General features: G+C 41.7%; 1 protein-coding gene across 1 annotated transcript in view; it reads left to right on the forward strand.

Annotated features, from left to right (window-relative positions):
• Positions 1 to 9,518, forward strand: part of itgbl1 (integrin, beta-like 1) — a 48,645-nt gene extending 39,127 nt beyond the window's left edge. The window contains exons 9-11 of the mRNA XM_084084621.1: positions 128 to 273; positions 3,646 to 3,760; positions 8,685 to 9,518. Of these exons, the coding sequence (XP_083940747.1) occupies positions 128 to 273; positions 3,646 to 3,760; positions 8,685 to 8,773 (350 nt within the window). The 3' untranslated portion in view covers positions 8,774 to 9,518. The remainder of the gene's footprint in view (positions 1 to 127; positions 274 to 3,645; positions 3,761 to 8,684) is intronic.
• The last annotated feature ends 2,532 nt before the right edge of the window (positions 9,519 to 12,050 follow it).

Here is a 12,050-nt window from a genome sequence, read left to right on the forward strand (position 1 = left end):
CACTTGCAATATCCTCACGGCCCAGCGGTGGACCCCGGCCCATAGGTAGGGAATCGCTGATATAAGGTAGAAGTGATTAATGAACACTCCAGATTTGACTGTGTGTGTGTGTGTGTTTCCTTCACAGCTCACGGCTACTGTTCCTGTGGACGTTGTATCTGTGAGGGGGAGTGGTTCGGGAAACTCTGCCAGTTCCCACGGACATGTGACATGAGTGACACGCAGAGCAAGGAGCTCTGTGAGACCGATGGCGGAACCCTGTGTAGTGGGAAAGGTGAACAGAATTTCAGTACAATTACTTGCTTGTGAATCTGCTATTCTCAGTGCGTGACAACGTTGTACGATGGAGCATTAATTAGGCATAAGCGGGCCTGGAATTTTGTCATTTTAGGGGCAAGGCCACTTAGCCTTTGGTGTTTTCCAGTTTTTGTAGGGCACAAAAGCCAAATGCCAGAGCAGGAAGGCCATCAAATAAAACAAGATTTTAGTCCATTGAAAGAATTGATGGATGATTCAAAATGTAATATGTAGACTATCTGCAGTGAAATAAATAAATGATGGTATTTTCAATCTGATCCATGCTCAGCCCAGCACCAATCAAAGTCACTGGATTGGTTTAAAGATGGGGACTCAGGGGAGTTAAAAAAATCAGAATCTCAACAAAAGACACTGGCATCTACATATTGACAAGACAGAGACACTGGTGTCTACATATTGACAAGAAAGAGACACTGGTGTCTTCATTGACAAGAACGAGACATTAAGGGGCATTAAGGCCACTGTGGCCTCAAGGCATGCCAAGGCACAAAAGGCCAAACTGAGGGGCAACGGCGGCCATGGCCTTCGTGGCCTCCCTGAAATTCCTGCCCGACTGTCACCACACTAGGACATGCATACAAGCAGCCAGCCTGCCTGAGGCATCACAAGTGAAAATTCCTGAAAATATATGTCCCCCCATCACGATGACATTTAATCCAGCACATTATCCGTAAAGAGAAAACAAATAATCATATGCTTTCAAGATAGTTTTTTTTGTAAATCTCTGTATCTTTTTTGTAAAAATCTGTATTTTATTTTATGAGCAATAATCACCCAAATGCTCTTTTGCATCGCGTCCCTCCAACTTTTTCGAGTGTTTTATTATTTAATTAATGAACTTCAGCATCACTGAATTTACTTTTTTTTCTTATTCTATTTGGGTTGAGGGCTCCAAATTGTACGAGTATATTTATACGAGCCCTACGTGCGCCTTTGTAGTAGTAACTCTTGGCCTGGGAGAGAACATTATACCGATTCACACATTTCAGGCTGAACAAGGCTCCCTCGTAAAAGAGATCTTGATCTCAATGGGATTTTCACCTGTATGAATAAAGGTAAACATACTGCATTGCTGTTTACTTGTTTACTCTACTGTATGCGTAGATACAGGTTTGATCTCTACCTGCTATCCAAGTTACTTTGGAGCAGATAATTGTTTTCTTTGCACTTTAATTTCTCAGCGACTTACCCTGTTGTTGGTTGACTAGGGTTCATGCTCCTTTACTCCGACCTTGAATGGTTTACATTTGCTTCACAATGTGCATCACCTTCACTCATTCACACACCGATGGTGGAGCCGAGGCAACCATGAAAGGCACCATCAGGATCAGTCATGGTACAATATCTTGCTCAAGCACACTTCGACAACAAGCCAAGGGGGGTGGGGGCTTCGAACCAGAGCCGCTCTACCTCCTGAGCCACCGTATTTCCCTGCATTGCGCTTTGTAAATCGCATTGAATAAAAGCATCTAACTTAAATTATAAAATCAATGCATGATTGAAACTAGAATAACAATATCGCTGGTTGCTGCCTGTCAGTCTATATGCCAATACATTTATAATAGGCTAATTTGTTTCTATTTTCAAGAGGTATACGTGACTATACTGTTATGTAGGTTCATTATTCAATTATAAATGCAGCATGTAAAGGAAAATACAACAGTCCAACCGCAGTTGGTCCAGCCCTGCACAGAGTTAGTTAAGAGCCAGGGGTGTGTAAATGAAGACAAGCATGTTCTTTCTCCACACTCCACAGCATTCAGACACAAACATAAAAGACTATCTCTCTCAGCTCCTCTCTCCTCTCCTCTCCCCTCCCCTCATCTCCTTACCTCGTCTGACTCTCTGTCCTCGTCTCTCTCTTGCCACTCTCTCTCTGCCTCTTTCTATCTTTTCCTCATTCCTCCCACTTTCAAATGCGGTGTCAAGAGGAGGCTGGCCTCCTCCGCTCAGACTGGTTCCCAATGACCCCCCCCCCCCCCCAGCCGCGTTGATAGAAGGTGGATGAAATTGAAAAGACCCCCCCCCCCCCCCCGCGCTCTCACCATTTGATTTGATTTTATTTGGATCTCTTTTAGCCGAGGCTAATCTTCCAAGAGTCCAGCAAGCAGAAATACAATACATTCCATACGTACAGTGTACAATACTGATAAAAATTACAATAAACATATTGCAACATACCATAATGTAAAAACAGTACCAATATACAAAGTTACACAATAAAAAGATGTAACTCATCTCACATACACACCTACTACTAGGCCTTAGGCCTGTTGCACCTAAGGGATGACCATGGATACCCATGGTGGACTATGCATGGCAGGGGCGTCCTCCTCCCTGAGCCAGGCCTAGACCTGACCGCATACCATTAAACCATGGCCACGGTCTTTGAGAACACCAGACTCGTACGTTCATTTCTGTCTCGTCAGCCTCCTTCTCTACCACCAGAACACTTAACACCTTATTATCCTGTCCTGCTGTCCTTAAGGAGCAGATGGAAGTAAAAAATGCTGACTGAAGATGTCTGAGGGGAGGAGAGGGATGTTAAAAGAGGGTATACGATTTGTTTGGGTGCGTGATGACCTCATATTGATTCTGCCTGCTGTTGATCGTCTTCACAAAATGTAGTACGTGCAGTTAGTTACAGGAGACATATTGTGGACAACTTTCACAAGAGTTTTTTACGGAAGATGTTGTCAATTAAAATATCATGGTTCTTGACTAAGAACTAACAGTGTGTTTTGTGTGTGTGTATGCATGCATAGGTGTGTGTGTGTGTGTGTGTGTGTGTGTGTGTGTGTGTGTGTGTGTGTGTGTGTGTGTGTGTGTGTGTGTGTGTGTGTGTGTGTGTGTGTGTGTGTGTGTGCGCGTGCATGCGTCCGTGCGTGCGTGCGTGTGTGCGTGCGTGCATGCGTGCGTGTATTACTATACCAAATACTATCCCCACAAGTATAGTAGAATATGAGATTACTTAAAATACATTGTGAGGACCAGTTTTATTGGTGAAGGAGATATGTTTACGATGAGGAAAAGATTCAGGTTGGGGTTCGAGTTAAATATGATTTATACTTAGTTTTGTCAGTGTCATGTACAGAAGGATAGCTGATCTACAAGCTTCGGCTTTATAGGCTAATGGTTAAGATAGCATTTTTCTGTAAATGGCATTCATAAAATCACTGTCTTAAAATGTTGATATCCTCACAAGTATAGTAAAGTGTGTGTGCGTGTGTGTGTGTGTGTGTGTGTGTGTGTGTGTGTGTGTGTGTGTGTGTGTGTGTGTGTGTGTGTGTGTGTGTGTGTGTGGTGTGTGTGTGTGTGTGTCGGCAGGGGTCTTGTCACTGTGGCCAGTGTATGTGCTCTCCCCAGGACTGGTGGGTGTCTGGAGAGTACTGTGAGTGTGATGACCGAGAGTGTGACCAACACGATGGCCTCATCTGCACAGGTGGTGTACACGCACGCACGCACGCACGCACGCACGCACGCACGCACGCACGCACACACACACACACACACACACACACACACACACACACACACACACACACACACACACCTTTTATTGTTTGTTCTGTCCCAATTCTACAACAGTTAATGGCTTTGGCAATGTGTCAAGGATGGAGAACCAACAGAAAAGGCAAAATGTAAAGAGGGCGTGCACACACGCACGCACGCACGCACACACACACGCACAGATACTTTTCTCTGTACAGCTCCTAATCCACAGGAGCTGTCTTCTCTGAGCTGATAATGGACATTTCAGTCTGTTTATAATTATTTCTGTCCTGGGGCTTGCCAAGAATTTGGACAGCTGTTTAAAGTGCTCCCCTTATTGCATTTCATGACACCAAATGTCAGCCACACTGTCACACAAATTAGGGATCAGCATTTCTAAGATGAAGTCAGTGGTTCTCAAACATTTTCATATCATGGACCCCCATTTCATTCAAATAGCTGATGCTCACAATGCGTCACATCACAACGCATTGTGAGCTTGTCTTTTTAAATGGTTAAAATGATTTTGATGCTATATTAACTCATTTTGCTGGGTACACCCTGGCTGGAATACCCTCAAGGAGAACCAGTGCCTTAAAAAACAACAACTAGAAGATACCTCATGTATTTCAAGAGAAAGAGAAAACAAAGAATTTATGACTGTCTGTTAAATGTTGCTGATTAGCATATTACTGATTAGGGCATATGTCACCATTACCATATGCATGAGGATTATTGCTTTTTCTAATTCAGAGAGAAGCAAGTTCTGGAGGGAGGCTTCAAATAAGCAAATGAAAGCAAACTCAGTGCCCCCAGTGCCCCCCCGCCCCCCCCCGCCTTCCCTCCACACACACGCACGCACGCACGCACGCACGCACGCACGTGCACATAGACACACACAGAAGCACACCTGCACCCCACCCACTTTTTACGAGGTACCAGTGAATGCTAGTTTCCAAAATGTGTCTTATGACTTCGCCAATCAATTACTCTGCATCCCAGAATTTCATGCATTCGTCAAAGCTGTAGATTCTCATTACACATACAATTGATGAGTGATGTGGAAAATTCTACGCATTAGAAATGCCTGCTGGTTAATTTCATGCACCAAAGATGATAATTCCAGCAAGCCATTTCACCCTGGGAGACAAAAAAGTCATTTGCACATACAGTATCTAACAAAGGTAAAAGAAAAAAGGAAAAAAAATCTTTCTAACAAATTAGGCCTCCCAGTCACCATGACATACAACTAATTGTCTTTCTCAGAGGCATGTTGTTCAAATTGCAAAAAAAAATCCCTCTAAATGCGAAAATTGCTTGTCACTCTCAGATAATTCCCAACGAACATAAGCATTGTTTCCTTATTGCTGTCTCACCGTCTAATCTGTCAAATCTCTAAAATGCAGATGACTCACTCTGGCATCCGAAGGGCATAACCTTAGAAAGACAACCGTCTGTTCTTGCTCCGGTGGCAGACAGCTTGTTGTTTACAGATTGCCATTGCAGTGGCCTCTCTTGGTGCTGCATGTCAGCCTCCTTGTCCCTGGACAAGGCTAAATGAGTGGCAGCTCTGGCAGGCCTGCACCCTGGGAACCAGTAACCCACTATCCTGCTAAGCCAATTCTGTCGGAATGGGCCACATATCGCCCCCTCCCTATACCTCATGATCTTGTTCAGCTCTTCCATCCCACCCCCACCACAACCTATTTTCTGCCTCCCCTTTCTCTTCCTCTACGATCATCAGGTTTCTCATTCCTCATCCACTTATCCTCCTTCTCTCCTTTTTTTGGTTAATCCTCTCCCTGGCCTGTCCTCCAGCATCTCCTCCCTCCATGGGCGAAGCGCTGTGGTATATCTGTCTCTTCCGCTGTGTGACAGGCAGACAGCGGGCGTCCACCTCCTAACCCTGCCGCCTCCCCTCTGACAACTCAGCACTTGACATGTGCCATGCACAGAGGAGCCGGGGTAACATCCAGAGTGGGATGTTACAACAACTCTTCAATAAATGAGATAGATACAAGGACTATAGGCCGCAGGCGGATTGACAAAACAGAGTCATATGTTTGGGGAATGTGAGAGCAGCTGCCGTCAAGTGTGTTGATAGCTTTCTACAGCAGTCAACTGCTTCTGATTACTTTGGTCCCCTTAAGGTTTATTTTTGGCTTTATTTCAGATTAGGTTAGTGTAAAGAGACAGAATACCAAGGACAAAGAGAGAAGTGGTGAGAGAGGAGAAACATGAAAGAAAAGATGGAGGTGGGGTCGCAACATTTCGAACCCCATGCAACATTTTTAAAGTGGAACGATACATCTTTGAAGTGGAATGCAACAGTTTTGGAAGTGGAACGATACATTTTTTAAGTGGAACCTAACATGAGCAAACATTTTTTTAAGTGGAACGATACATCTTTGAAGTGGAACGTAACAGTTTTTGATGGCTTGGCAAGGCAATTTTATTTGTATAGCACATTTCGATAAGGCAATTCAATGTGCTTTACACAGAACATCAAGCAAATGAAACACAATTATACACAATGAGGATGCATAAAACAAAAGAAGTAAAAATAACAGATACAATTATAGTGCAGAAGAAAAGGAAAAGAAAAAGAGAAACTTAATCAAAGGCAGCAGCAAACAGAAAGGTTTTTAGTTGTGTTTTAAAAGAACTAAGAGTGGCTTCAAACGTGCAGTTTTCTGGGAGATATATGTGGTGTATAAAAACTAAATGCTGCTTCCCCACGTTTATTTTTGGTTTTAGGGGCAGAAAGCAGACCTTTGCCAGATGACCTGAAATATCTGGATGGTTCATGATATCGCACAAGATCAGAAATGTATTTTGGCCCTAAAACATTCAAAGCTTTATAGACCAACAGTAGTATTTTGAAATCAATTATTTGACACACAGGGAGCCAGTGTAAGGATATAAAAACTTGAGTGATATGCTCCATTTTCTTGGTATTAGTACAGACTCGAGCAGCAGGGTTCTGAATCAACTGCAGTCGTCTGATAGATTTTTTAGGGAGACCGTTACAGTAGTCAAGTCTACTGAAGATGAATGCATGGACAACAAGTTTTTCTAGATCTCTGCTGAGACATAAGTCCTTTAACTGTGTTATATGTTTGAGGTGATAGTAGGCTGACTTTGTGATTGTGTTAATGTGGCTGTTTAAATTCAGGTCTGAGTCCATGACTCACACCAAGGGCTTTTGGCTAGATGTTTTTAACATTACCGATTGAAGCTGGGCGCTGACTTATAATCTGTCTTCCCTCCAAAAACGATTACTTCCGTTTTGTCTTGTTTAATCGAAGATAATTATGGCACATCCAATTGTTGATTTGTTCAATGCATTTACTCAGTGTTTGTTACCATAGTCCTCTGTTGATACCATTATGTAGATTTGTGTATCGTCTGAATAACTATAGCTTATTTTGTTGTTTTACATAATCTGAGCTAGTGGAAGCATGAATATATTGAACAATAGAGGCCCTAGAATGGATCCTTGCGGAACACTGCTTGTGATTTATGTCCACACAGATGTCTAATTAGCGGTAGATACAAAATAGTCTCTGTTCTCTAAATATGATTCAAACCAGTTTAGTACTGTGCGAAAGTCCCATCCAGTTTTTCAGTCTGTCTAGTAATATGTTGTGATCGACTGTGTCAAATGCAGCACTGAGATCTAGTAATACTAACACTGAAATTTTGCCACTGTCCGTATTTAAGTGGATGTAATTGAAAACTTTAACAAGAGCAGTCTCAGTGCTGTGGTGTGCTCGAAAACCTGACTGAAGTGGAGCAATACATTATTGAAATGGAACGTAACATTTTGGAAGTGGAACAACATGAATACAACAGTTTTGAGGTGGAACGATACATCTTTGAAGTGGAACCAACAGTTTTTGAAGTGGAACGTAACATGTTTGAAGGGGACCGCAACATGTTTGAACTGGAACGCAACAGACATGATACTGACCATGATACTGTCATGATACTGGCATGATACTGACCATGATAGTGACCATTATACTTAGCCTGATATTATTTAGATGATTTATCTCCTGCACCACAGAGGTATTGAAGATATGTGATACAAGACTTAGCTCCATAGGAGTTAGAGAACTATGACATCACAACACAGCTTGTAGATCTGCTATTTTTAGACTGTGCAATAATGTAATACTGTATGTGGGAGGCATGTGTACCTTACCACTGTACCACCGTGGTTCACACTTCAGTTCTTAACACAATCAGTTCTTAATATGCACACTAATTCAGTTAAAGATTGGAGCAAGATACAAACTTGGAAAACATTGTTGGATTTGAACCAAGAATCTCCTGTTAACAAAGCACTGACTTTTCTCCCAAGCTATAGGTACATAGATGATTTTTGTGACAACTAATTATACCCGTACTCTAGGATTTAGAAGCAAAGTGAAGATGATCCAAAAGGCAGACTCAGGGACCATGTGTTTCTAGGACACTACCTTATCTCCAGCACCACAGAAACTTGTGACAACTACTTACTAGTTGTCACAAGTACTCAAAACAGTGGATTCAAACCAGGGAAAAATCTGTTATTACTTTATACACTCATTATTTAAGTAAATTATGAGCTGATTTATGAATTATGGCATTTTGAGCCGTTATTACATCATGAGTTGGTACAGCTGTTGAGTGGGCAAGTGACAGCCCAAACTCTCCTAAAAGCCTAAGCGTTTCCTAAAAGCACAGAGTATTCTAAAAGCCCCCCTCCTCCACCACAAAGCCGCTGCCAGGGAAGCAGGGTGTGAAAACAGGAACCTTGTTATAAAAGGTCAAGCATGATGGAGCAGTTCTCTTAATTCACAGTTGCCCTTCTCACCTCTCCTTCCCAGGGAACGGGGTGTGCAATTGCGGCAACTGTGAGTGTTGGGATGGCTGGACGGGGAACGCCTGCGAGATTTGGGTGGGAGCGGAGTACTAAGGCAGGCCACTATATAGTGGACACGGAAGACCTGGCTGCCAGGAGCCACCAGGAGGGAAGGAGCGAGAGGCCAAGAAGACCAAAACATTGGATGTAACTCTTTCATTACAATTTATCTGAATCACTTGTATTAACAGCATTCATTCATGAAATCCTTTGTACTGGTTACAAATGATCTTTATTAAAACTGTATTTTGTATGCAAGAAAGAAAAATACTTATAGAAATGGGAAAAGATTTGTTTGTTTCTCTCTCTGTCTTTAGAACACATTACAATGTAACCTTTGTTTCCAATATAGCAATATGTATGAAAACTGTTTATGTAAAAGCTTACATATTCCATAAAGCTACATAATAGATTGCTGGTGCACAAACAGAATTCAGTCGTGGGAGGAGAAGAGAATGTTTTATGATTAATGATTTGTTTTGGAAAGGAGATTTAGTGGGGCATAATGTATTGGTACTCTGGTTGTTTGTTTATTAGCAGAACAATGGTGCGTTTTCACAAACTGGACTCGATGTTTACTCTGCACTCAAGTCAGGAGTATCATTTGAGGTTTTTATTCGTTTTTAATAATAAAACATTAAATGTGCCGCATGACACAAACATTTTTGCATGGAAAACAATGCGAAGACCTTAATCATACATGGTTATAAATCCGTTATAACATGACATAAATCCAATGGGCATACTTGCAATGGTATATATCTATATATATTTTTGAAAATAAATCATTTTAATAGTGCCTATTCTTCTCCACCTCTATAAAACAGCCCACCCACAACAATCTGCCATGGAAACCCATATTGTACTGTTGGTCGTACATGAGGGCATTTCCCACTCAAGTCAAACTAGTGATAAGGTTAAATTGTATGTGGTAGAAAAAAGGAAAGAAAAAGACATACATAGTTCAGTTGTGTCATGCTGGACGTCCATGTCGCTTAAAAAAGGTGGTACACAGTCAAATCTTATGTGTTAATTTAACTCTGAAAGTATAAATGGAACTAGCTGGACCCTTACGGGTCCATTTGGTTCCATTTATACTCTCTCAGAGTTAAAAATGGAACCAAAGCGACCTGTAATGGAACCTCTTGGTTCCATTTGTATAGTCCCGGATTTCAATGAACACTCATGGCTTTGCAGTGTATCAGACGATATGAGCTGCAATGACACAAGTGCTCCATCACCACTTGAACAGAGGACCGATAAGAAATTCACAAAGAAAATGTAATTCTACTTTGGCCTTTTTTCATGCTTTTTAGTATAGCCAACCCCTCCGTGTTTATTTGTCCCATCGAAATGACAGGTGCAATAATATACTGCACACTATATTGCATTAAGTATGTTACTGACATTACAGTACACCTTTATATAAATATTTTATTCAATATGTTGTATATGTGTATACAACAAACACAAACTGTACAGTGCAGACAAACTCGTTGCATATATGTATGTAAAATTAGCGGTACATACCAACAGTTCTTGAAAGACATAGCCTACTACATGCAGTTCATCAATGCCATCCTCTCCCCATGCAACAGATGGGACAACATACGAAATAAGAGGTTGAAAACAGAAGAAGTACAGGTAACGAAAGGAGCTATAAATCTACTAACGGTTCTCCTTTCAACAAATCTGAAGAGCGAGAGGGGTTGGTAAACAAAATGGACGACTGCCAGGATCAGAAGACGACATCACGCACGACCCGTATACGAGAGAAATGATAGGAACGGACTGACAAACAAAACAGGTGGCTACGGAGATCAAAAACAGAGATGTACATTTACACACCTGTCATTTACAAAAATAAAGTCGGCCTTGGAGTCAACTGGACTGCAGGACCGGAGTAGCCAGCCCAGCATGTAGAGTTCCTTAATGTGTTGGAAATGACTGCTTGTAAGGAGGGGAGGACTGACACCGGCCCCAAAACACAACTAGTGGTTCTCAGCCTATACTGTGTGTATAGCACAGCATTTTCATTACAGCATTAACAGCTTTGTACATACAAATATTTAAAGTGTAACTTAATGTGCTTCAACATCCTGTAATAAGAAATGGCCACTCATAACCCCAATAAACTCAAATGTATTTATTTAAAAGCAAATCAATTGCTTAATATATAGTTGCGATTTTTTTTTGCAGCAAACAGTGCTGTTGTCTAAAACAAGACAAATGTTATAAATCTGTTGATAGAATCCAATATAACTTTGATAAATTGCTAACAGTCATGAAGAGAATCAAAAACAGAAAGTTTAAAGTTATATATGAGTGTGCCACAGCCTACAACATGCCCATACAGCTTTCAAACTACACAACTCGTGTACCACTTGAACCCCAGTATGCCTATTCTGGGAGGAACATACCAAAAATAGCAGAGCTACAAGCTTGTAGATCAGCTATTTGTGGCGAAGAGATTTGGTGTAGACAGGAAAAAGCTATCCTAGTACAGTTTCCTTTTCTCTAAGACTAGAGGGTTTCAGTGGTTAAGTGGTTAATGAATATACATCAGCAAAGTACTTTCCCCACACTTTGCCCCTTGTAACAATATCAATACATGCACGTGGATGGTTCAAGGTATCTCTATAGCCTCTCAAAAGTGACATCAGTCAAAAGATTTCTGAGATTATTAAAAAAAAAAGGTCTACTGTATGTAGAGTTGCTTATTCCCTTTTTATGTGGAACAGATGCTATCACAGTGAAAGCTTGGGTGAATCAAATCAGAAAGTGGATCAGTTACCTTTTCGTTAATAACCAGTTTCTTCTGGGAATGCAAAAAAATACTTTGGTTATTTCAGTATGAGTGGATTGGTGTGTAAGGTGAGCGAGAATGTCATTCCCTCTAACAAATGATGTAACCCACGCAGTTTTTTTAACATCACTTGACAACAAGGCAGGTGTGCTGGCTTTGAGGCTCAAGAGGCATGTCCGAGTGAGCCACTAGGCGAGTGAACGCGCGCGCGCCAAGCAGCCGATGGCTAAGTTGCATATCTACAAAAACACGCCATCCAAGTTGGCAAGCATGTGGTGGATGTAAAAGGTTATCACCTGTTTTGAAATTGCACATATAGTACTTGACAACGACGTGCGCATTAGGCTCGCTACCATTAGCGGGCTAGCTAGCTAGCTACATGATGTAAACGACTGGCTGCAAGCGGGCGAATGTCACTTCCACTCAGCCAAAGGGAGGATAGTGAAGTCAATGGAAACAATCCGGGGCATGGTTCGCTTTATTTGTTAGAGGGAACAGCATACACATGTACGGTGACTGCTGGGA

The sequence above is a fragment of the Gymnoscopelus microlampas genome (genome assembly GCF_963454915.1).
Source record: "Gymnoscopelus microlampas genome assembly, chromosome: 17".
In the NCBI taxonomy this organism is placed as follows: Eukaryota; Metazoa; Chordata; class Actinopteri; order Myctophiformes; family Myctophidae; genus Gymnoscopelus; species Gymnoscopelus microlampas.